This window comes from Protopterus annectens, chromosome 4.part0 (genome assembly GCF_019279795.1).
Source record: "Protopterus annectens isolate FY-2018-M chromosome 4.part0, PAN1.0, whole genome shotgun sequence".
In the NCBI taxonomy this organism is placed as follows: Eukaryota; Metazoa; Chordata; order Ceratodontiformes; family Protopteridae; genus Protopterus; species Protopterus annectens.
Window position 1 is genome coordinate 231,538,228 of NC_056733.1, and position 27,341 is coordinate 231,565,568.

The 27,341-nt window shown below is 42.3% G+C and overlaps 1 protein-coding gene across 1 annotated transcript in view; it reads right to left on the reverse strand.

The window, feature by feature from the left end:
- SUPT5H (SPT5 homolog, DSIF elongation factor subunit) overlaps positions 1–27,341 on the reverse strand; it is a 1,344,557-nt gene that overhangs the window by 1,118,143 nt on the left and 199,073 nt on the right. The window contains exon 5 of the mRNA XM_044069729.1: positions 13,804–13,872. Within this exon, the coding sequence (XP_043925664.1) occupies positions 13,804–13,872 (69 nt within the window). The remainder of the gene's footprint in view (positions 1–13,803; positions 13,873–27,341) is intronic.

Here is a 27,341-nt window from a genome sequence, read left to right on the forward strand (position 1 = left end):
ACCAGACCCCTCAACCAAACTACTAGGAGTCATAGTCAACAACCTAAAGTTTGATCTGCATATCGACCACTCCATCAAAACAGTAAATAAACTTGGCTCTCTACATAGAATCAAACCTTTAACTCCCCTTGCCAGAACTGTTCTTGCTCACACTCATCTCCTATCCACACTTCCCTATGCCTCCCTCTATTCACCAACCTGAATAAAACCTCCCTGAACAAGCTCACAATCTTCTATAATCAAACTGGCAGATTTGCCACTGCCTCTGCCTGCAAGACCCATCATTGCCACAACCTCAAACTACTAAACTGGCTTGAACTACCCAACCTTCTATTAACTAACCAACTAATAATCGCCCACAAGATTCTCTAAAAGCCCGGACACCCGATCTTAAAAAACTCATCATCCCCTACCATAACCTTAAAACTCTCTGATCCTTTAACAAAATGTTAGCTTTCACCTTCAAAACAAACAACTCAGCCGGGGAAAGCTCTATTTATGAACTCAGTTGGTAAAGTCTAGAACTCTCTCCCTACAGAACTAACCTTACAACCCTCTCCAACCCAATTTAAAAAGAACCTTACTCAATACTTCACTTTGCGATGGCTCTGTCCTTGCTCTACCCCTGACTAACTCCCTACACTTTACTACTGTTCACCAAACTATGGTCTCTTAGCAGTGTTTCTGAATCCTATCTATATTACTCTGTACTGCTACGTGATTAAGTGAAATCTAGAATGTATTTTATGTAACACAATTATATATGCACCTCTTGAATGTTGGCTTGGGAACTTCGAAAATGACCTACAAATACATTGTATAACCTCTATTTTTGAATTACTCTTATAATGGAATGGTTTCATTATGTAATTATGTAAAAATTTCTCTGGATTGTATTTCTCTATTGTATTTTATAGTGTATTATGTGTTGTCTGTCTTATGTCTACTGTATGGAGCTTTTCTCCCTGGGCCTCCGCTGAAAATGGACCTATATCCAGTCGGACTCTTCCCGGTTAACAAATGTAAAATAAAATAAATAAAATAAATTAGTAGTTCAGCGACCTGAGTGTAAAGGCTGCTGATGAGAACATACGCTTTCCACATCTGTTCATCATGCGAGATTCTGTATTCGGTGGATGGACAGACGTGAAAGTCTCAGACAACTCCTTTTTAATGGAGCCGCCACCACCATAGCATCTACTGGGACACCTTTGGACAAAAATCCTTGTCAGAGAGGGCAGTAATTAACTTGTTGGGCCTCAACAGGCTTCACAGATTCTGGAGTGCCCCACGCCTTTCAACTAAGTTATGGATCTGGTAGAAAGATCCGAAAGCCTCCAGGTACACTGACTCGTCAGAAGGATTGATGGATTTCCAACCACCTCTCTGTTTAAGGATCTCTAGCATGTCTGCAAATGAGAAAGCCTCAGAGGGTGACCATGGGGAACCTTCTGAATCCTCTAGATCCATGTCTGAAGTGACAGACTCCTCAGAGGAGTCTAGATGTTTCCTCTTACATGTTCTTTTCCGGGGGACCTCTTCAGAGGGATACTCTGGAGAGATTTCGGAAGAGACTTTTGTCCACTGGGGTGTCCTACAACTTTGAGTCTCTACACCTGGAGGGGGGGGGGATGGTAGAGAAACAGACCCTGGCACCTTTGGTGGAAGAAAGCTCAGATCCGACAGTGGAGCGGACTGGGGTGACAACACACTCCTCATGACCTCGAAGGCACTACGATCCCATTCTTGAGGGAGACCCCAGCTCGGATGAACCAGGAGACTGCCCCCCCGAAGCAAGGCTGTAGGCTCCGAGGCCGATGCAGGCGCAGTGCTGCCCGGCGCAGATGCTCCGAGAGGTAGATTCAGATCAGACAGCTGTCTGACCCAACTCTCCTCTTCAGACCCAACAGGGGAGTGCTAGCCCCTAGACTCCTTGCCAGAGGATAGCATCAAGAAAGTTGGAGCAGAAATCGGGACAGAAGACCCTGGAGCAGGTCTTCGTCTTGAGGGTTCCACTGCTATCAAATCCAAGCCTTCTGGCTCCGAAGCCACAACTTGGGTCGGAAGAGGAATTGTCACAGGGGTGGTGATGGTTTCACAGCAGACTTCATATTCTGGGAGGACATGACAGGATCTTGGCTAGTGCCGGTGTCTGTAGCAGTCTCTTAACCACCCGCTCCATGTAGTAGTCAGACGTGCTCCTGGAAGACTGAGAGGATGGAGCTGACGACCTGGTTGACTGCAAAATGGGTGAATGTAGTACTGACGAGACCAGTTCCAATAAAGGGGACCTGCTCAGACTACAACTCTCTATCGGTTCCGACAGGATCAGTGGAGCCGAAGAGACAGATGTCTCTGGCCCAAAAGCCTTCAGGCCCATGTTCGATTGTTTTGCCTGCTACTTCGCTGGTTCAGATGCTGGTGCGAAGGAAGAAGCTCTTTTTGAAGATTTGTCTGACATTGGTGATTTAGAGGAAGAACTCTGTTTTCCTTCAATAGCCTCAGAAAAAGGGAACTTTGAGCAGACCCCTCACAATGAGTTTTTTCTTTCCTGCAAAACTCTGGAATTAAACTCAAGAAAAGTAGTGCAAGACTCCTGAAGGTGGACAGCACCCAAACAGTAAACGCAGCTGGTGTGTCCATCCGTTAAATATATTTTTTGTGTACATTGGTCACACTTCTTGAAGCAATGTGGATTTGGTTCTTTACCATCCTTAGACATGACTGTCAATTTTTTAAACTACAAAATCCCAAATTCTACTAACATTTTTAACTATAACAAGATCAACTACACTAAAGCACAAACAAAGCCTTTTTTTTTTTTTTTTTTTTTTTAAATAACTTGCAATCAAAGGGGGGACACACCACAACTGTAGAAAGGGGAAACCAGAGGAGAAGTCTCTAACTTAAACGACAATCTCCTCTGGTAAGAAAAGTCTCTAACTTAACAGACTGCTCCCTACAAGCAGAATAGATGAGAAAAGTAAAGGGAAGCCCTGTAACTAAAAAAGGGCTGATTCAAGGAGTCCTCTAATGTAAACAAACTCCTTGTCAAAGTTAGAGGAAGAAATTACAACATTAAAAGCCACACAGACCCTGTGAAGAGAGGGAGTTTGGACACTAGATCGGGTAGAAGAATGGTCTAAAGACAGAAGACGGCCAGCAACACACATAGCACAGCAAAAAACGAGTAAATATGACGAAAATAAGTAAAGTAATACTAAATATTCTCAATAGAAGCAAAAAGGAACAAGAATTACTGTCAAAACAAAGAAACATTTCTACATAGCCTGGAGCCTAGCAGGAAGCACCCAATCTAGTTTAGCAGCAAACAAGATCTGGGTATTCTTCCCTAAGCATGATGGGATAGGGTACAGCCTCGAAATAGTAGAAGCTCTCGAGCTTTAGTAAAGGCCATGTTTGAACCGATGCTTGGTTCTGAACCCCAACCAGCAAAGAATGAAGGCGAGATAGGACAACATAACATACACTTTGAAAGTCTGTTCTGTGACATTTGCAGTGTTTGCGTTTTAAGTAATCATCGCATGGCATGAAAAGTTACTTAAAACTAACCAACTGAAAGACAGCAGTGTATGCATGTAAAATCTATGCAGTGGCAGGAGCTTTAGGAAGAAATAGGCATACATGACAATTTTTTTACAGACAAACACTGCATTATGGGGCAGACTAAACAATCAGAATTATTTCAAGATGCCAGATCCCATGTGGTCAGACTCAGAAATTATGTATAAAAATATTTAAAAGCCTGTAAATAGTCCCAGAGTGGTGTTAAAATGTAAGAAACTCCAAACCACGACAAAATAAACATTTTTTTTTTAGTCTTTGAGTGTGGTTCTCCTTTACTATTTTACACTACGGTGTGTTAAAGGGGAAGCGGGACTTGGTTAAATGAATGAGTTTAATAAAGGGGAAGGGGGACTTGGTTAAAGGAATGAGTTTAATGCTTTTTATCTTAAAAAGAACCTTCCTCTGTAACCACTCCCTTGGTCCAAATAACCCAATTATATATAAATTCATGTCTTTAATGCTTTTCATTATACCCAACAAGGATCGCTTGTTTGTGTATTCAGTAAAGCATAGTCCATTTTTAACTCAACTGGGGACTACCTACTATTTTATTATTTTGCAGAATGTATTTTACAGTTCAAATTTTTAGTGAACTAGGTGCATAACCTACTTCAAAGAGTGAAATTCACACTCAAACTGTGAAGTTTCTGCTTTTTTTTTTTTATTAATATTAGCATCAAATGACCTGGAGCCAAGCCACATCTTGGGAAAAAGGGAAGCTGAGGGAGGGACTTTCTTCTGGAAACATATGGGTCAGAGAGAATGCTAAATTCAGTCTCTTTCACCACTGCCTTTATTACCACTTTCCAGCCTATGCAAAGAGAAGGGCTGCAAACAGATCTAGATGAATGCATTGACATTGAGGAAGAGGGTATGGACTCTAAACAGTAGGACAATTATTTTTCCAGTTAAAAAAATGCAGTCTCCCCTCCTTGAAGGAGGGTCAGGAAACACATACAATTCCAAATGGGATACCCCTCTTGCCCCTGCCTCATCTTTTGAAACTTAGGGTTTAAACATCCTAAACATAATAAATCTACATCCTTGAAACCAGCAAATTTATTTTATTTACATTTGTTTACCGGGAAATTCCAACTGGACACAGTCCTTTTTCCTTGGAAGCCTGGGGAGAAAAGCTCCACATAATAAATAGGACAGCACAGTACATGAAGAACAATTGAATACACACACAATAGCAAATAATACATACTGCAGCAAATATTGGCTATACATACAATATAAAACATAGCCATGAATAAATATACCAATATCTAGCTAGAAGCTAGGAATAAAGGTAGGATAGTACTAAGCTCAAACGGATACTGTTCTAAACTCATATACCTAAATCTTGTATACAAATATTGCACTAAACTTAAGCAGATATAAAGCAGAACTGACACATGAAGGTGGAACAAGCTAGAAGGACTAATGGGATGGAAGGGGAAGATAGAGGAGTAAGATAGGAGACTGAATGAGAGTAGTATATTTGGTAGTGTGAGGAAGCTAGGTGCAAGTCAGTTGGATATGTATTTGGAGTTGAGATGAAGGGAGGTAGTTAAGCATGTTATAAACAGGTCTGAGAGATTGAGTGAGAAGGGAAGGGGAGGGTAAAGGAGTGAGCCAGAGCCTGCAGAGGAAGGAATGCAATGATCAGACGGTGTGAGGCAGGGTGGCTATGGGAGGAGAAAGGAGAAGGCAGCCTGGTTGGGAGGGTGGCCTAATGGTTAAGGTGATTGCTTTACAAACAAGATGCAGGGTTTGAGTCTCACAAGGTTTAATTGGCTAGGTTTAAAATGGCTCACAAGAGCAGTTAACTTTGTGCTAATCTATGAACCTATGTTCTGCCCCTTTGTGATCCTTCCTTCTAAAAAGATTCCATTTTCTTTATTTTTCCTAAACAGCCACAAAATCAGAAGGCAACCATCTTAAAATATGCTTCTTTCTGTATTCTTGCAGTATGCAGAACCTACACCTTTCACCAATCTTACAATCTGCATCGATACAGAAGCCTTATCAGTTTCCCACAACTTAGAAAATAAGTGAAAAGACAACAAAAGCTCAAGCACCACACCCAACTATCTGGACACTATCAAACAAGATGGACAAGGGAGAGGGAGGGAAAACTAGCAACTAGTTTTAATACTAACTAAAGGCACTTCTGCTATACCAAAGTAACTCCTTTGGAAACAGACGATCTAAAATGCTTAAAGGGAATGAGCCTTGGAATTCTCTCAATTTCACACACACATGGGAAACAAGATATGGAAAAAAAGGGGAACAGTGATACAATATGGAAGTTAAGTGAGGAGTTTCAGAGCCGGGGCAGAGAGACTGCTGACTTGTTGTGAGGTTGAAGTGGACAAACTTTCATGCAAGACTTGAGCAAGGTTCAGCCGCAAACAGCAGCACCTGTAATTTTAGAATTTGACAAACTTCTAAGAAATCTCAACTAGCAGAGAGGGATAAATCCCTAACTATGAGACCCAGATGACATAAGTTTAATTAGCAGCTCAGGGAAATGCTGCAGCTGGCTCACAGGATACTAAAAACACTGGTCAACTGTTGTCCATCCAAGGGGAGTAGACAGCATTCTGCCCAGCATGCTCTCCTGTGGATCAGTGCGTGAACACCTGGTGGAGACCAGGATCACAAGAATGAGGCAGTCAATGAGGGGGGCAAGGCCACTTGATTTTGTCACAGGCAGAGGTGTGGATATGCACAGCAAAGGCCAACTGCACATCAGCCCCTAAGCATAAAACAGCTTGGAGGGAGGGTAGAAATAATTCCCCCACCCACTTTGCTACTGCACAGGCAATAGCTCTGACTCATCTTACACTCAAGCCCAGAAAATGAATGGGCAGGACTCTCATCTATGAGAATGAATGAGTTCATGCAATAACTGGAAGGGCAGGGCTCAGTGGTCAACCCATGAAAGGTTGGGGAAACAAGGCCACACATCTCCAAAAATTATTTTCCAAATCAGAAGAGTCACAGTATATAAACTAAACAGTACTAGAGATATAAACACGTATGCCATGCCTTTCCAGTAACTTGAAAGAATGGATGATACACCACGTGTCTCAGAAATAACAGGTCTGTTAAGATTGAGGGCATGGATTTTAAATTCTAAAGACAAAGCTTACCTCTTTTGTTAAACTTACACAAGTCACCTGGCCTGCGAACTGGTGGCTGTAAAACAGGATGTTTACAATTTATATTTCATAAAACTTGGAAAGGTTTAACCAGAGGGCTACCTCCCTGCTAATTCTCAGCACTTTAGCATGCCTTGACTAAGGTCCCTAACTGGAGGAAGGAAGCAGCTTACTTTACAGTGAACACTGGATTTAATAAACATTGGTTTTATCATCCTGACAGTGATGGGAGTGCACTTTTTGGGATTTTACTTCCACTGGGTTCCCACTGATACTTGAATCCTGGCAATCTCCTCTTTGGGGACAAAATCTGAGACAGGCCACCGAGAAGCTTTCTTTGATTATGTTAATGGTCTCTATAAAATGAATATACTGGAAGCGGTATAAACACTCTGAAGACTGTTCAGGAGGAGTCCTCCTGGCCAGAAATATATAATGTGGAGAGAGATGAAATTTAAATATGGACTTATTCTCATCTGATGAGGGAGAAAAATTCCTGTCTGCACACAAATGGAAAGCTCCACCATAGGTACCAACAATGGATGATGGCTGATCAAGGCATAAATCCAACTTGCATCAGTCATAAGTTACCAAGAATTTTGCAGATGCCCTTGTTGTGAAAAGAGGTAGCTCTGGAAATATTTTTCACATTCTTCCCTTACAGAGACTTCAGCTCAAGTAGTGGTCTCAAAATCACGATGTAGGACCATGGTCCAGGATCTTACTTCACCAGCCAGAGTCTCACAAATTTACAACATATGCACTATTGCACTGATGCAAGGATCTATAGCAGAATGACACAAAGTTGTTTTTTCTTCTTCCCTAGACACTTGTTTGGGCATTTCAGTGGTGAATAAGCAAAATGGACTAACCTCCATAATATGTGTATGCTTTATTTTAACCCTGATTCAGCCAAGTTCACATTGACTATTATTTAAGATCAGTTAATCTAGGAACTGCAACAGAAATGCAATAAAGTTTGAAATCTTTCAGCACAGTCATTAAAATTAGTATGCTACTGAAATTCCACAACTTTTCTGTCAACGTATGTTATTGATCAAGAAACTGTGCTTTAGGCCTGGGCTGCAGATGAAAAGGGTCCTCCAGACCAGTCTATCTTCTCAGTTAAAAGAAGCAAACCAACAGATAAAAGAGAATGGGGATAGGGAGCACTCCAGGGTAGACTTCAAACAGCTTGAAAGCACATCTAAAGAGTGGAATCGATCCAAACAGGGTGGAAAGTCACAATTTCTACTTTTAGGAAGCATTATGAAGGTTCTTTGGGGCATGTAAGCCCTCCAAAGAAGAACTGGTGGCAAGGGTAGAATTGTCTGAACACCACACAGGGTTTGTATGTATCTAGCAATCAGCTTGGGTTGAATATGCTAAAGGCATATGTTAGGTTACAAGGAAATAACAGGTTTATAGGTGTGTACTAGGCTAATGGCCCTAGGGCCTTTACAAGCCTAGCCCATAGAAGTGCCCTGGCATTGTGCTGCCTGACATTAGTTCCCAGTGCCTTTATTAAGTAGAGCCACTGGAGTTATCCCTGGGGTGAACTTTCTATTTCCCATCCACTCATCAAGACTTCTCTTGAAGAGGGCCAGTGAGGTGCTTTGCTTGACATGTATGGGAAGTCTATTCCAGAGCATGGGCAGTCTCTGGATTACGAACCTGTCCCTCCAGCATGTTCTGTTGATTGTAGTAATGAAGTTGAGGCCTCTGGAGCATGTGGTGCGGAGGGACTGGGATTTCTTTAGATGTAGCATTTCTAACAGAGCTGGGTCAGACATGGCTTTGTAAGTCAAGCAGAGATTGCCTCTTAGTAGACGATATGAGACAGAATAGCTGGAGTTTTTTTGTCTGTCCATGTAGGAAATGTGTTTAAAGCCTAGGATCCTCTTCGTGAGGTACTTTTTTGGCCTCTCCAGCTATTGCAGGTGTCTAGTGAGGTACATGCCAAATGGGGCACTATACTCTATGACTGGTCTAATGAGGGAAAAGTAGAGATAAATGATGACCTCTTTCTTCCTGGATGCAAAACCCTTGGTAATGAGATGTGCCACATAGGATTTTCTGACCAAACTGGCAAAGTGGTGGTCGGAGAGATTGCGGTCAACCTGTGTCCCCAGATCTCTTATAATGCCTTCAGTTTTCAGTGGGCTCCTATCCATGTGGTAATTAGTGGGAACAGAGTGTTACCCAAAGGGGATGACTACGCATTTTTTGGCATTAAGCTTAAGGCCATGGTTTTGACACCAGTCATTGGTCTCAGTGAGGCCTTTCTGTAAGATGTCTGCATCACTTGGAGTTAATAATGGCTCCCAGCTTGCAGTCGGCTGCGAACTTGGTCAGCCAGAGTCCCTCCATGTTGGCCTAGACTTCTGAGAAGTAGATGCCAAACAGGAGAGAACCCAGCACTGATCCCTGTGGGACCTCACTCATGACTGGTCAGCAGTCTGACTTGGAGTCCAATACTTTCACACTGTGGGTTATATATCTGTATGCCAATTTGCAACCCACCTAATGATATTGGGGTCGATACCTAGTTTGTTGAGTTTATCAATAATTCCTGAGTGAGGAATGGTATCAAAGGCCTTGGCCAGAACGAGGTAGGCTGTATGAACTGCCTTACCTTCATCCACACCTCTGGTGACGGACTCAAAGTAGTCAACCAGGTTAAGCAGACATGATCTACCCTTCACAAAACCAAACTGCGCGGCATCTAGAGTCTGGATATTCCCTATATCCCTGTTAAGGATGATGAGCTCCTTAGCATATTAGACTCGTCAGGCTAATGAGGCGATAATTTCCAGGGTCTGTAGTCGCTCCTCCTTTATGGAGAATTGATGACTGTAGCAGTGCGCCATTCAGTAGGGACAAAGCCTGAGGTAGGGTTGTGAATGAACAGGGCACACAGATGTGGTGCCAGTTCACTTTGTAGTTCATGTAGAACACAGCCAGGGATATTTGTCAGGTCCCATGGAACCTGTATTCCTGGCCTTGGACAATGCAGCTTTAACCTGTGCTGCAGTAATTCTGGGTGCCTGGCATTCTTCTGGTATTGAGATTGGTCCTTTGGGGGGGGGGATAAAGTTGGCACTGAATCTGTCGGCCAGTATGTTGGCAATATCTGTTGGCTCAGTACAGGATGTCCTAGTGTGCAGTAACTCAGAGCAAATCTGGGTATTGCCGTGGAGATTCCCGATATAATTATAGAAGGCTTTGTGATTTTACTGTCTGCTGCAAATCTGCTGGCTTTGGAGGCTTTGATGAGGGATCTCAACTTTTTGGTGAGGCTAAGGGAATTTTTCTAGTCTCGGGACTTCACCTTTTTCTGCAAAAGTTTCTTCCTTCTGTTGTAGAGTTTATTAACAGCAGGGGACCACCAGATTGGCTTCCTTTTTTTGGTTCTGTTGGGTATGGCTAGTTCCATGCATTTATGCAAGTGTTCGTACAGTTTACTGTATGATTCGGCAGTCATGCATCTATTTTCCATTGGCATAGGTGCCATGAAGTTAGCCACCTCTGGTTTTAGGAGTCCAAAGTCAGCCTTGGAGAAGTGTTTCATGGTGGACAGCTTTGTGGGAAGTGTGGGTGAGATGTGGATTTCCATGGTGATTAGTTTGTGGTCAGATCTAACCAGGGAGGAATTGACTACTGGTGTAGAGCAACGGTTGCCCATGTTAGTAATAACCAGTTCAAGTATGTTGCTTCATCTAGTGGGGGTAAGAATAAGCTGGTCCAAGGCATTGGAACTGATGAATTCCAGGAAGTGTTGGGTCAGTGCATTGGTGCATGAGTAGTTTTCCCAGTTGATGGAGGGGTAGTTGAAGTCACCTAGTATGAGAGTGTTGGGTTGGATCTTAACAGTTTCCAGGGTGCTTGGCAATGTGGAGTGAGTCTTGGGACATGGTTGGGGACCTATAGCAGGCTATGACCTGAATTGCCGTCTTACCCAATGTTAGTTGTACCTGGAGTATCTCACATGCGTTATGCTGGGCTACTATAGTCTGGAGGTGTGCATATCCTTTATGAATATGGAGACACCACCGCCTTTGGAGCATCAGTCCATGTTCTAGGGCCGAAAGGTGTGGAATGAGTTATAGCCTGGTAGCGCAGGGGTGCTTTCTACTGCTTTAAACCAGGTCTCCATTACAGCACAAATGTTGATTTTCTCCATTTTGAGGAGTGCTTAGAGCGAGTGTATCTTGAGATTTAGACTTTTAGCGTTGAGCAGCATGACCTCAGATTGCATTTATTTATAGCTGTTACTGCATGATCAACTGCCGGTCAGATGTGGCACTGTAACATAAGCAACTTGCATTTGGACCCAGTACAGACGTCAGGCCACTTTCCACAAGAATGCGCTGCAGCACTTGTAAGAACATGTCCTATCAAGTAACTGCCTGATATTAAAGGATTTAATGAGTCAACCCTAAAGAAAGAAGAGCCAGTGGACTACAATCTGGACCATCTCAGGTGTGGATAGAATGCAATATAGTGCTCTGTCACAAACACAACCATCAAACTCCATTCAGAAGATTCGATGGACTATGCTTCTGGACAAGGTTGGTCATAAATGTGCTCTGGCCATTCTACTGTGCGTATCAGCTTATGAGTGGTGTGTATATACGAGTACAAAATGAATCATACTCGGTTACACAAAATGAGAACAGTTTTTTTTTTCTTAAGCAACAACTCTCATGGGTTGTTTAAGTCTGACTACTGAATTCAGTAAGATCTTACAGCTGAGGAGTCGAGAAATTTTCTCCTAGAAACTTCATTTAGAGAACTTTACGGGAGCTTATCCCCAGCTACAAAAATGTTGTTTTGATTTTTGTTTGTTACATTCAACTTTCTGCACTGCCAACTAAATACTTGTGCTTACGTCCACTGTAATCATGTACAGCTTGCTTGTTCTTAAATGACAAATCCTTTACACTACACCTCAGGATGCACTCCCACCCAGTTGGGTTACTAGTGGTACACTACTCAACAGTTTCTAACCATTCACTGAAATGGAAGTGGCATAAAAATGAAAGCCTATTTGCTGAGAATGTGATGTTGGGGACATGGAAGTCCTCTCATGATGAACTTACCTTGAGGACAATGTGACTTGTCTAGCTTCCACCTCCTTGATCTTTACATGACACTCCAGCACTGGCCTGGTGCTGAGGTACAGGACCTCCTCTCATTAGTGAGGCAGGAGTTTCTCACTCCTGCATCTTCTGGCAGTAGAATCAAAGTGGTGTAGCATTTATAGTAGTGATTCATACCATGCTCCACCCCCAAGCAATAGACAACACTAATGTTTAAACTCAAAATGCAGTGCCCACACACAAACTATGGCTGCTTTAAGCGTAGAATAATGCTCCCACAATGTGCAGCATGATCCAAAGTCACAGTGCATGCAGTAGAAAAGACCATAAAGACACAAACTCAATGGATAGCCAGCACTCTTAGTGGGTCATGTGGCATCATAAAACGTGCACATGCCACGCATTATAAAGGCTTTAGAGAAATATAGAAAACAGAGAGGAACTGTGAATCAGCTAATATGAGATCACAGTGGTTTCCAGGATCAGATCAGCGGGTCTGTAATATCCTACAACTACTACATTTAAGGGTGAATGTTAAAGGAACCACAGTTCTACATCTAATTTTTAACAGTTCAAATCATCCTTCACAAAAGTAAAGCAATATATTTCAACATTAAAGTGATACAAATGAACAGCAAATGTCAAATTAAGGGAAACTCCTTCAAACAACTATCAATATCATGCAATCTCAAGTACTGTACCACAAATAAAGGCTAAATATCAAATAAAAGTTCTCAATAAATTAAGTTTTCATCAAGTACATACTTATGCAACAAAGTAACCTATTAAAAAAATCTTTGTTTGCTATAAAGTTATGCCACACTCTTAAATTGTGCCAATTCTGGCTAGCCTGAGGAACAGCATCTCTCTGTACAGCTGGGAATTGAATTTAAGAATAGAGTTGGGCTGCTGGTAGGCTTGTATGACTGGCTCGGGGGGGGGGGCAGATAAACAGGTGAATGGTCAGCTCTCCCATCCAAAAGAGAGAGGGGAAGTAAATATCTGTGCAATCTCTCATAGATAAAGGGACCAACTGTCACAAAAATAACTCCTTACATCCACTCTCACTTCTGTCCATCAAGATCCTTCACTGTCTGGGCTTAGTGGAGAGTTACTGTATAGATCAACTCCCTGAGGAGTTGGGGGGCCCACTCAGCAGAGTTTATATCTAGTGCAGCTAGGAGAATCAAATGGGGACCCATGTATGGATAAAAAAAGGTAGCTGGTGGAGAGCCTGAGGGGGATTAGGGGCTTATAAAAATAATTTTGAAAATAAGCTAAGCACAACTCTACTCCATTTACTCAGTTTAGCTGAGCCAACTAAAACTATGCAGCAACTGCTATCACCATTTAAATTTTAGTTAAATGTTAACATTTGTCACAATAAAATGGAAAATTGGACTTTCTACACATCTGACAATTATAAAATACTTTTTTTTTAAAAATCAAATAAATAACGCTAATTTTGGTTAATCCAGTTAGCCAAATATACAGATGTATGAATAATCTTTTAAAGTACTGAAATATATTTGTTCTGTCATCTATTTTACTTCAAAAATGTAGATTTACTTTTCTTTAAAAACATTTTGTAGCCAATTTTCTGCTGAACAAAGTAAGATCTTATATCACTGCTCATACTTAAAGTACATTTGTGACAAATATGAAAACTTTTTTCTGCATTTTACTGCCAATTACAGAACTTTTCATGACGGATTGCCTTTGTAATGACAGTAATACATTACTTTCTGAATTTAATTTTTACAAAGGAGAGAAAGCAAGTCAAAAACAAAATTAGTATCACATGCTTATGTGAGATGTATGACTAGAGATTTGAAAGCTCCCACCTAATTATGAGCTTACAGAATAAATATAAAAAAAATTTGCAGCACTAAATCCAATGCCAACATAAGTCTATTTCTAGAGAAAAAAAATGCATCAAATATAAATGAACGTGTACTTACTGTGTCTGTATGCTGGTAAGCAATAAATTTTCTCATCAGAGAAATAGCAGTAGCCCGCTCCTCTCCAATCTAGGAAGTACAAAGGGGAAACATCAAACATGCATGCTAGCCTAATTTCTTTTCAGGAACTTCTAGTATTGTGATTACAACTGTTACAAATACTTAGTCTCAAATGATTTCTGCATATGATGTGGATCACTGAATAGCACACTGTCAAAAAAAGTATAAAAACAGCAAGAAAAGTGAGCACACTCAGTCCATAGTAAAGCATAAAACACTAACAAATCTGTGAATTACTAAAAGCTATGTAAAAACGTATATATAATAAAACTAAAACAAAATAGTATCAAAAAGTATATATATATATAAACAATAAGTACAATATGACAAATATGGAAACAACATTAGCATAATCTCATGTAAAGCACACAAATTAAAAAATTAATCTTTCTAATGCCTTAAATTTTAGAAAGCAGGACAATGAGAACGGAGTGTGTTGGTGGGCATGTTTTAACATTAATTAGGGGTGTTGGTTTAGCTGCATAAGCTGTAATTTAGTATTTAAAGAGTTGTTTCATCCTTACTTCTTTGTCTGAAGAAGTCTCTGAATCAGCAGAGACGAAAGCGCTTATTTGATTGTGTGCATCTTGTCTTCATAAAAAAGTTTTCATTGTACTACAGCGGTTTGTGGAAAAAGAACAGATTTTTTACATCATTGTGATCCCCAGATCTACTTCTGCTCACTTTCCTTGCTATTTTTGTGACTTATTTGTTGTTTTGGATAAAAAAAAAGTACCATGCTGACTTCCAATGAAAAATGAACAGTGGAATAATCACATATACAGAGAAAAATAATCAACCTTTATGCCATTTCCAATTTTTAAAAAGCATGATTAAGACATCTTAACACATCCTACTTCCAGAAAGCACATTTCTGAAACTTATTTGCAGAGCACAGTACTAATGAAATGCAAATCATCTTGCTAGCTACAAAACCAAAAGTTCAAATGAATATTTTTTGACATACAAGATGACTTGACAAGACAGCAGTGTAAAATCAAGAATCAGCATGTTTCTTTGCAAAGTGGACAGCATCCTTAAGAGGTCATCATGAGTGAAATAACCAAAGGCTCCTCTTTTCCACAGATACTCAATGAGATGTTTCTAAGAAGGTAAGGGGATCAAAGCCCAAGCCAAAGTTAACTTCACGAACCTACAGATTTCAAAGGATAAATCATTGGGGAAAAGGGGACTTTAAGAAGGAAGTTTTACTGATCTTATTCATTACAGAAAAGAGGGCTTTGGGATCTTTCAAGCCCCCTTCCTGAGCACAAAGTGAAAGAATCATTTAATACCTAGACTTAGGATAGGCAGACTGACACTCTGCTGATGTTGCTGGTGTTGAGTGTACAATGGGAGAGAGAACTTTTAAAACTTTACCAGATGAAGGTAGCATGGTACTAGAGATGACCATACAGGACCTGGCAAAGGTTTCACACGTCCTGTTTCTTAAGGGCGTACTCCCACACTCACAAGGACAGATCCCCTAATGCAAGAAACAAATGTATGCCAATGGCCTGCCCTGCCAATACTGAAATGTTAGACCCTAGGAAAAAATCATCCACAACCTAAACCATTAAGCTGTGTCAGATTCAGAAGGGGATGGGGACAGGCCTACTATGAGCCCTCAAGTCCTCATTACAATATGGCTGGTTGTGGGTGAGCTCCAATCACTTAACAGGCTAATAGGCAGCAATGAGACTTTGGAAACCACCACCTCCAAGCAATGTCTGACGACACATCTTACAAGTCATTAAATTATGGCACAAACCCAAACTTTCAACTGACAAAGGGAAAGTAGCGACGCCATCTCAAGAGATGGGCAACTCCCTAAGGGTTATAAGCACTCCACAAAATTCATCTCTTGATGATACTCTTAGCAATGACCTTTCAGCTGAAGAAAACCTTCACGCCAAACTCTCCACTGGGCACTCGTGCTGCTGTCTTGCGAGACCTAAACTAGGCATATCATGCTGTCTCATGAATCCAAGTCTCAATGCTTCTCAACTGCCTTTTCTAATGACCATAAGAGAATGCTGGCATTTTTGACCGTGCTTTGCATTATAAAACCTCTCTCAAGCTCTTAGGAATTAACAGAGTGGGTGATAACTTATGATTTGGTAGCCTCAACATTTCACTGGCGTTTACTCTGCAGAAGCAAGTACCGTACTATTCCACTATGATCATCAGGTTCAGGAACCAAACTTTAGGATCAGAAGACAAGAAATGGAGGGTGCAAAGGTAATACACTCCAAGACCCAGCACATCGCATCATGGCATGCACATGCTGCAAAAATACGAAGATCAACAGCTGTGCTGGAGACTGCAGGAGAGGAAATCCCTACAGTGAATCTAATATATATGATTCCTAGTATCAGATCTACAAAAATAATCTGAATAGTGTATGTATACAATACAGCATTTACAGGTATATTAGCAAAAAGAAGAGTTATGTGCTCACACCCACCATGACAGTAGATGCTCCATACCCATACAGAATTAGCTGGTGGGGTGAGGCATTACCAAGTGGCTCCACTCCAGTGCACGGACATATGATTAAAGGGGCAGTCAGTCCACAAGAACGGCAGCTTTATTTTGTTAGTAAAGGTATGGTAGACATGAAAATGTACAGAGAAATATCCCAAATACACCTACTGCTAAGTCCACTGTGTGTGTGTGTGTGTGTGTGTGGGGGGGGGGGGGACAAGAAAAAGTTTCTTTCCAGAGTACACAGGATTACCTGAAGTAATGGGACTGGAAACAAGATAATGACACCTCAGCTCCCAACCTCAGTCCTGGGAGTGCAAAGTAATAAAGAGGGAAAAGGATCACCCTAGTAAACATCATCTCTAATGGTGACTCTTCATACAACTACTTTATGTTCCTTATATGGATCACTGTAGCATTATCACATGTGGGAAGACAGACAAACCAAAGAATGGAGGAGGAAACTGTCCAAGAAGAGTCTTAAACCCCCCTTCTACTTCCTCCTAATGAATGCTCTACAGACTACAGCAACTCCTGCAGGAAAAAGTACAGTTTTGTACCTACCATAAATTTAGATGTTAGAGTGCTAATACAGCTGCAGTCATAACAGATGGGTTTTCCTGCCGTCAGGCGGGTCCTCGGTCGGCCGAATTCCAAAGTCTAGGTCTGACGTCTGTTGTCGTCGCTTCTTCCCTGACGTCAGTGCGACAGGGGTATAAAAGAACCAGCCGACACCATTTTCTACAGTTTTTCTTGCCCCAGATGTCAGGTGCCCCCAGACGGAAGGCAATACATAAATTTATGTAATAATGCAATGCAGAATAATCAAAAAACAGTAGTTGCAAGCAAATACACCATAAAAGAATACACCAATCAGGTTGTATGAGGAAGTGTTAGCCATTAGGCCTGTCCCAGAGGGGAAGGAGGGAGGGAAACCTGGACTGCAGCTGTATTAGCACTCTAACATCTACATTTAGGGTAGGTACAAAACTGTACTATGTTCATCGTGCATACAGCTGCAGTCATAACAGATGGGTAGAATACCAAAGCTAAAAAAGGGGTGGTAGGCACTAGGTGGAACTAGGAGGAGCCAGGATGCCCTGCAAGACTGCAGTGGCAAAGCCTGCTCTAGATTTGGAGTATAATGGTAGGTGATAGTGCTTGGAAAAAGAATGTACAGAACTCCAAGTGGCAGCTTCCAAAATATCTTTGGTAGGAACCCCCCTGAGGAAAGCTGTAGAGGTAGCTGTGGCCCTTGTGGAGTGAGATCTGATGCCTGCAGGTACAGTTTTACCATGAAAAGAGTAACAAAAGCGTATGCAGTGGGCTATCCATTTTGAGATTGTCTGTTTGGAAATAGGCTTCCCTTGAGCTCCTGCAGCATAGGACACAAAGAGTTGCTCTGATTTTCTGAAAGGCTTTGTTCTGTCCAAATAACAACGTAGCTGTCTGTGAATGTCCAAGGAATGTAGTAGTCTCTCCCCTTTGTTTTGAGGATTGGGGTAAAAGGTAGGTAAGTGGATAGCCTGATTCAAGGCTACGCTGGATACTACCTTTGGCATAAAGGAAGGATTGGTTCGTAAGGAAACTCTGTCCTGATGGAAAATGATGAAAGGCTGCACATCCATGAGGGCTTGTAGTTCCGAAACCCTGCGAGCTTGAGGTGATAGCCAGCAGGAAGGCTGTTTTCCAGGACAAATATTGCAGTTCTGTTGAAGCAGCTGGCTCAAAGGGAGGCAAAGTCAGTTTTTCTAGAATTAAATTGAGGTCCCAAGCAGGTACTGGTTGTTTCCTTGGGGGTTTTATATTCTTAGCCCCTCCGAGGAACTGTCTTAAGAGGGGGTGAGAGAATAAAGGAGGATCAGTGTTGTATTCTGCAGAAATGGCTGAGGCATGGATTTTGATAGAGGAGAATGAAAGTCCTTTGCTTAGCATCTCAGCTAGGTACTGTAATATTTGAGGTAAATTCAGTATTCCAGGATTCTGGCCCCTTTTCTCATTCCAGGCACAAAACAGTTTCCATTTTGCGGAGTAGGCTTTTCTAGTAGAAGGTCTTCTGGCCTCCAAAATGACATCCTGCACCTCCTTGGAGAGTAGGGTCTGTTGTGATTTTAAGGAATCTTCCATGCGGCTAGATTGAGTGTTTTCAGCTGACTGTGAAGAGTTTTTGAAGTTGTGCTGAGTCAGTAGAAGAGGCATTAGAGGCAGGATCCATGGTGGAGAATGCGTCAGGCTCCTCAGGAGTGGGTACCAGTGTTGTCTTGGCCAGTCTGGAGCAATGAGAATCATCTTTGGTCTGTCTGCTCTGGTTTTTAATAGAACTTTGGGCAGCAGAGGAAGAGGTGGAAAGGCATAAACTGTCATTGTTGTCCAACTGAAAGAGAGTGCGTCCACTTTCCAGGCCTGTGGATGAAAGGTCCTTGAGCAGAATTTTGCCAATTGGTGATTTCTGTGGGATGCAAAGAGATCTATGTCTGGCCTTCCCCATGCTTGAATTATCTTTGAAAAAACTTGAGGATGCAACTTCCATTCGTGTGGATCTGTCATATTTCTGCTTAGGTTGTCTGCCAGCGTGTTTTCCTTGCCTGGCAGGAACTGTGCTTGAAGCTCGATTTATAATTCCACAGCCATGTTCCAAAGAGACACAGCTAGCCTGCATAGGGGGTATGAATGGGTTCCTCCCTGTTTATGTACCACATTACTGTGGTGTTGTCTGTCCTTATCAATAGCTGGCCTGGATGCAGTAGGTCTTTGAAAGCTATAATAGCATTTATTACTGCTAGCATTTCCTTTTGATTGATGTATAGGTGCTTTTCTTTTTGGGAATATTTGCCCTGAATGCACCGATCTGTCATGTACGCCCCCCAGGCGTAATCCGAGGCGTCTGTTGTGATGACTTGATTTGCTTGAGGCTTGCAGAATGGGAGACCTGTGTTTCTTTGGCATGCTTGAGCCCACCACAGAAATTCCTTTTGAAGACATGGAATCAGTGGTATTATTGTTTCCAAACTGTAGCTGTGTTGAGACCATAGGTTTTTTAGGTACCATTGAAGTTTCCTCATATGCAGCTTTGCACATGGGATTAGTAGGATGCAAGATGCCATGAATCCCAGAGCCTGCAGGATTTTCCTTGCAGTCAGCCTGGTGAAAGTTGCCAGTTTTCTGAAGTATTGAGTTAGTTGCCCTTGTTTCTCTGGTGTGAGGTAGGCCATCTGGGTGTTTGTATCCAAGTTGGCACCCAGGAAAATTGTTTGAGAGGGTATTAGCCTTGATTTATTTTTGTTGACTGTGTATCCCAGAGAATTCAACAACCTTATTACAAACGCCAGATGTTTCAGAAGTATGTGCTTGCTGTCCGCTTGGATCAGGCAGTCGTCCAAATATGGGTATATTTGTATCCCTTGAAGTCTGCAGTAGGCAATTACTGATGCCAGGCATTTTGTGAACACTCTGGGTGCAGTAGATAAGCCAAAGGGCAATGCAGAGAATTGATAATGTGTTGAACCTGCAAGAAATCTGAGGTATCTTCTGCAATCTTGTCTGATTGGGACATGCAGGTATGCCTCCTTGAGGTCCAATATTACCAGCCAAGACTCCTTGCCCAGCATGGGAAGAAGCTGCTGTAATGTGAGCATCTTGAATTTTGGCACGAGTAAAAATGTGTTTAGGATGGATAGGTCCAAAACAGGTCTCCAATCTTTGCCCTTCCGTGGTACCAGGAATAGTCTGGAATAAAAACCTTGACCCTGTTCTTGTGCAGGTACCTCTTGAATAGCTTTCATGTCCATGAGATCTGAAATTTGTTTTTGTGCCTCTGCCCTTTGATTGTGTGGCAGGTTTGGCGTGCCTCTCATTTTTGGAAGGGTGTGAAAGTGGAATCTGTAGCCTCTGTCGATAATGTCCAGGATCCATTTGTCTTTTGTGACAATATGCCAATTTTTCAAAAATAATGCCAGTTTTCTGCCTAAAGGTGCTGCCATTTGAGCCTTGCTTGGCATGCAAAGGGGAAAGTCATTGGTTCTGCTTTCTGAATGGCTGTGAACTATCCTCACCACCTCTTTGTGTAGGTGCTTGCCATTGTCTGCCTCTAAACCATCCTTGAGATTGCCCTGTACCCCTCGGGCACCTGTATCTACCTCTTTGGGGTCTGTCCGTGGCTGGAAAGGACCAATTTTTTGAAGGCTAATTTCTACTGAAACGTGGAGGTTGTACCTGTAGGAAATCTTTCACTGTTTGCATTGATTTTGCCTTTTCCTCCATTTTCTTTAATACCTCCTCAGCTTTAACACCAAACAATACATCTTTTTTGCAGAGGTGCATCCAGTAATTTAGCTTTAACATGATCTAGTAAGGTTTGCTCTTTGAGCCAAGCATGTCTACGTATGACTGATCCTGTAACAGCAGCTCTACATGAGGCCTCTAAAGCATCAAAACCACATTGCAAGGTATGTTTACCCACTTGTTCTGCACTATGTAACAAATCCTGCAACTCCTTCAAGTCTGGTTGTTCAGGTTGTGACATTTTGCTTTTCAACTGTGATAACAGAAGCTGTTGGTACATTAATATATGGAACTGACAGTTTAATGCCCTCATGGTTAAGGTGGCTGAGGTGTATACCTTCTTCCCCCACCTTTCTAAAGCTCTGGAATCTCTCTCTGAAGGTAATGGATTTTTAGCAGTGGAGGCCTTAATTCCCTTGGGACCCTGTGAAATAGTTTCTGGGTCAGCCGCATGGCTTTTGTATAAAAATTGGTGTGAATCAGGAACCCGGTAATACCGGTCAGGCTTGACTGGAGCTGGAGGTAAAGAATCTGGGTTAAGGCAGGCCTCCGAATACACATCATCTAGTATTGTCTAAGACAGGAGGTATAGCCAGAGGCCTGTGCTGAGGGAGCAAGAGGAAATCCCTAAGCCTTTTCTTGGAGTCTGAGTACTCTTGGCCTTCCCAGTGGAAGTGTTCCCTCAAGGTATGTAAGGTTTCCCCAAAAGAGTAATCCTCAGGGGGGGGGGGGAGACAGAGGGAATGGACTCCTCTGCATCAGAATCTTCAAAAGGGGAGTATGAATGTTCCTGGTCTTCAGAATGTTCTGAAATAATGGAGGCCTGGCCCAAGGAAGGAGATTCTTCCTCCACTCTGGGCCTTTTGTCTGGGGGGGGGGGGGTTGAGAAACCCTGATAAAAGTAATCAAATCCTCAGCCATTTTGAGCATCTGCTTTTTAGGCAAGGGGCCTTGAGAGGGGCCCTGTGGTGCTTGTCTTTTAGTATGCATGGCTGCTTTAGACTTAGTGAAAGCCTTGATGGAAAAAGAAGAGGAAGGCCTGAAGACACCTTGAGAGGTGGCAGGCCTGTCTAAACTCTGAGTTTCACCGCCAAGAGTGGCTTCGGTATCTGTAATCGGGGTGTGGGCCGAAGAGCCTGCGACTGTCATCGGTAGTCAGGGGCTGCGTAGGCGCCTCACTGAGAACTGGACCACCTGTAGTCGGCTTTGGCGTGGTGTCGGTAGAAATCGCGGACCTCGTATGTCGGTCCTTATTTTTGCGTCTTTTACTCAAAACTGGAGTCGGAATATCCGACGACATAATGTAATTAAACTTTTTGCCAAAATAGTGTTGGGCGAACTCCGCCTGATGCTTAATAGTGCGTCTGTTGAATGTAGCATAAAAACGACAGGCCGAGACGTCGTGGTCTGGGCCTAAGCAAGGAATTCAGAGGGAATGAAAATCCTTATGTGGTATTTGCTTCCCACATGAAATGCAATTAACTTTGTCTGACATCGGTCAGAGGCAAGAAAAGTTTCCCCAATGGGGTACTTAGCTTTCAAGAAGACTTCGGTTGAAAAATATTCGTAATCTCAGGAGCTGGCCGACTGGCACTTGCGAACTGCTTCTGCTTCGGGCACCGCGCGGCAAGAAAGACTGATGAAAATGGCATTGGCTGGTTCTTTTATACCCCTGTCGCACTGACGTCAGGGAAGAAGCGACGACAACCGACGCCGGACCTAGACTTTGGAATTCGGCCGACCGGGGACCCGCCTGACAGCAGGAAAACCCATCTGTTATGACTGCAGCTGTATGCACGATGAACATCTGTGCCAAAACCTCTTCTGCTCGAGGACTTAGATGTTCAGCTGACAATGCTAAGAAAAGGTGTGAATAAAGAACAATAACCGTCTCACAAATATTTTGAAAACAGATGCTAAAGTGACAGTTATTATTGCAGAATGGGCCTGGACATGCACCTGCAAATATTTGCTGCATCTTTCATAAAATAATAAAATATATCTAGCTACATTTTTAGAAACTAATTGTTGACTGGTCTGTCTTGCTCCATGGAAGAAAAGACACAAAGCTGTTAAGTTTGTCTGAATTCTTTATATCTGCCTACACAATATTACAGTTGCCTATGGATGTCCAACAGATTAATAATTCTCTCGCCTTTGTTTTCAGGCTTAAGGTAAAACTGAGGAAGAATGGTTTCACTGCAAGTGACCTCTAGCGAATTCTAGCAAGAATGATGATTTGGTTCATAATGTTACCCTTTTCATGGAGCATATTAAAAGGTTCCTTTGCACATAATGACCTGTAATTCAGAAATCCTCTTGGATGAAATAGCAGCTATTAGGATAACAATTTCCTATTAGATATCTGAGAAGAGCAGAAAGACATACGAAGTGAGATAATCTTGAAGAAAACAGTCTCGAGGAAATGGGGGTCAGATGATGCGATACACCCTTAAAGTTCTTGAAAGAACTCTGGCTGGACATAGGAAAATCTGGAAGACAAGCTAAAACTAAACTACTAACACATGCACAATTAGTTGAGGAAAATTAAAAGCACTGCAAAAATAGATGACAGATGCAATAATATCAGAGACACTTCTACAGACCGGATCTTGACAGACTTAGACCAAATAAGAATGTCTTCTATAAAGTCAAAGCAGACTCTTGCACTAGGCTCCCCTGCCTTCTTTCATACTACTAGCCAGATTCACAGTGAAGAGGTGTTAGAGGGCAATAAAGGTAAGATCATCCATGCAATCAGCCTGAGTATTTCAAAATGTAGGTGTGGGATCCTGCTTATTCAGCCAGCAGGCTGATCAGCTGAGTCAGGGTGCAAGGAGGTTTACTTAACTGCATCAGAAGCAAAAGTACAGTTGTGCAAGATCCTGCCATAACAGTAGAAGTTTTAAAAATACTGCAACAGTGAGAAGTAACAGATGGGATATCCTGACGAGGGCAGCCAAACGTCCAGCCAGAATACCAAAGCATTATCTCCTTCCCGGTGCTGTATGTCTGATGCATGTCCACGTCCAATGTGTAAGGTATATAAGTGACATACCAGCACCTAACTCTCAGAACTGAACTGCTCCAGAATGAGCAACCAGAGAGGATAAGGTTAATCATGTGCTTCCAGGAAGGGAAGCAAGAAAAAAAAAACAAGGCAACTCAGCCAGCTGAAAGGCAACAGAAAAAAAAAAGGGAGGGAGAGAATTCTGCAACAGAACAAATACGGTTATGGCAAGATCTTTCACAACTGTACTATGTGCTTATCACTGCTGCCATATTCTTATCAGAAGATGAGTAAAAAAAAAAAAAAAAAAAAAAAGTTACTGGAGAGGATGGGAGGAGGAAGAGACAGAAAAGCCTTCCAAAACCAACGTAAAAAGGCCCTAGTGAAGGTCATTCTGGCTCTGGAAATGACATCCAACTTGTAATGTTTAATAAATGTAAGCATTCAAGATGAAGCAGTAGCTTAATCTAAAACATATCTAGTATCCAGGCCCTTGAAAAAGGGCAGCAGAAGAAGCCAAAGCCCAGTTAGAATGAACACACAGAAGAAAGCTGCCTGCCATAAGAAGAAATGACCTTTATAAATCCAGGAGAAGATGGTTTGTTTAGACACAGTGAAAAGTACAGTTTTGTACCTACCATAAATGTAGATGTTCGAGGATCCACATTGCTGCAGTCCTAACACTTGGGTAGTCCGCTGTCCCAGTCGGAATACCAAAGTATATCGGTCAAGGCGCATTTGCCTGACGCCAGGACGCCAGGGTACAAATGCGCATGACCGACGTCATATCCTCAGTCTTTTCTTGCCCCAGATGTCAGAAGACCCTAAAAAGATAAGGCCAAAACCACAAACTCCAAACACTCCTGCACCAAAATATGTACAATATATACAAAATCACCAGAGTATAACCTCACCCACACAACCACCCCTAAACACAGAGGGAAGGAGGGACTGCAGCAATGTGGATCCTCGAACATCTACATTTATGGTAGGTACAAAACTGTACTATGTTCTTCATTCCACATTGCTGCAGTCCTAACACTTGGGTAGAATCCCAAAGCAGAGGTAAGGGAGGCTGGCAAATCATAAAGAAGCAGGAGCTGTCAACATGCCTTGCAAAATAGCTGTGGCAAAACCAGCCCTAGATTTAGAGTAGAGAGGAACGTGGTAATGCTTAGAGAAAGTATGCACTGAACTCCAAGTAGCTGCCTCCAAAATATCCTTAGTTGCCACCCCCCTTAGAAATGCTGTTGAAGTGGCAGTAGCCCTAGTGGAATGAGGCCTAATCCCAACTGGAATCTCCTTGCCATGATGGGAATAACAAAATGCAATGCAAAACCCAATCCACTTAGAAATAGTTTGTTTTGACACAGGCTTGCCCTGAGAACTCAAAGCAAAAGAAATAAACAACTGCTGAGACTGCCTAAAATCCTTAGTCCTGCTTAAATAATAAAACTGCCTGTGTACATCTAAAGTGTGCAAAATCTTTTCCCCCTTATTTTGGGGATCTGCATAGAAAGTAGGCAAATGAATAGTTTGGTTTAAAGCCACACTAGAAACCACCTTAGGCATAAAGGAAGGATTAGCGTAATGATACCCTATCCTTATGGAAAATCAAAAAAGGCTCTACTGCCATAAGGGCCTGCAATTCAGAAACCCTTCTTGCAGAAGTAATGGCCAACAGAAAAGCAGTCTTCCATGACAAGTATTTCAATTCAGCAGTAGCCGCAGGCTCAAAAGGTTGTAGAGTAAGTTTCTCCAACACAAAATTGAGATCCCAAGCAGGAGTAGGAGCTCTACGTGGGGGTCTTATATTCTTTGCCCCTCTAAGAAATTGCTTGAACAAAGGATGCGAAAACAATGGTGGGTCACAATCATAGTGAGCTGAAATTGCTGCAGCATGAATCTTAATGGAAGAGAAAGACAAACCTTTGTCCAATAACTCAGTAAGATATTGAAGAGCCACACTCAAATTAGGCTCAGAAATCTCCAAATTCTTTGCTGCACTCCAAAATAAAAATCTCTTCCATTTTTACACTTTCCTTGTACTAGGTCTTCTGGCTTCCATAATCACATTTAAAACTTGTTGAGGAAGTTGAGACCTGCTGTGTTTCAAAACAGAATATGCCAGGCTGTTAGATGAAGAGAGTGAAGCTTGACATTGAGCAGATGACCGTCCCTCTGAGACAGCAGATGCGGAATCAAAGGTAAAGGCCATGGAGGCTTCCTTACCAGACTCCTCAGTAATGGGTACCAGTGTTGCCGAGGCCAATCTGGAGCTATTAAAATCATCCTTGGCTTGTCTTGTCTGACCTTTAGGAGCACCTTTGGGAGAAGAGGCAGAGGTGGAAAGGCATACACATGAAGATTTTTCCAACTGAAAGAAAGAGCATCCACTTTCCAAGCTGTGTGATGAAACCTCTTTGTGCAAAACTTTGGCAGCTGGTAGTTTAGTGGAGAAGCGAACAGATCTATGTCTGGAGTTCCCCATGACACTGTCAATTTCGAAATACATGAAGATCCAGTTTCCACTGTGGGGATCCATGATTTGTCTGCTTAACACATCTGCTAAGGAGTTCTGTGCTCCGGCAGAAACCTTGCCTGAAGAGTTAGTTGCAAGCTGAGCGCAGTCTCCCATAAAATCATTGCTTGCCTGCATAGGGTAAGAATGTGTTCCCCTTGTTTGTTGATGTACCACATGACAGTTGTGTTGTCTGTTAGAATCAACACCTGCCCTGGAAGAAGTAACACCTTGAAAGCCATTAATGCAAACTGGACTGCTAACATCTCCTTCATGTTGATATGTAGATGCTGTAGTCTGGCAGGCCACTTGTCTTGTATCCACTTTCCATTTAGATGAGCTCCCCAAGCAATGTCTGAGGCATCTGTCGTTAGAATCTGACTCGCCTCTGGCCGGGTCACAGAGAGTCCCTTGTTTAGGTGACATTCCTGAGCCCACCACAGAAATTCCTTTTGAATGCAAGGTATTATTTGAATGACAGTGTCCAAATCCTGGCAGTGCTGTGTCCATACATTTTGAGATACCATTGCAGCTTCCTCATATGCAGTTTGGCATTGGGAAGCACCAGAATACAAGATGCCATGAACCCTAAGGCTTGAAGGACTGTCCTTGCAGTCAGCCCGGACTGAAGAGATAGATGATGGAAGTAAATGGAAAGATTATTTTGTTTGTCCGGGGTTAAAAGGCCATCTGGGCTGCTGTATTCAGTCTCACACCCAGAAAGCACATGTCTTGAGAGGGTACTAGACTGGACTTTATTTCGTTCACAGAATACCCTAGGCATCTTAGCACTGCTATCACATATTCCAAATGCTGTAAAAGGTCTTTCTTTTCTTGAGCCAGAATCAGGCAGTCGTCCAAGTAAGGATAGATTTGTATTCCTTTTAGCCTGAAGTAAGCTATCACTGGAGCCAGAACCTTTGTGAATACTCTGGGCAGTAGATAAGCCAAAGGGCAATGCAGAGAACTGATAATGGGAATTCCCAGCTCGAACGCCAGATACTTCCTGCAACTTAGCCTGATAGGCACATGAAGGTAAGCCTCCTTGAGATCTAAAGTTACCATCCAGTGATCTTTGCCCAGCAGAGGTAAAAGCTGTTGTAACGTCAACATTTTGAACTTGGGAATGTCCAGATAAGTGTTGAGGATAGATAAATCCAAAATTGGTCTCCACGTGTT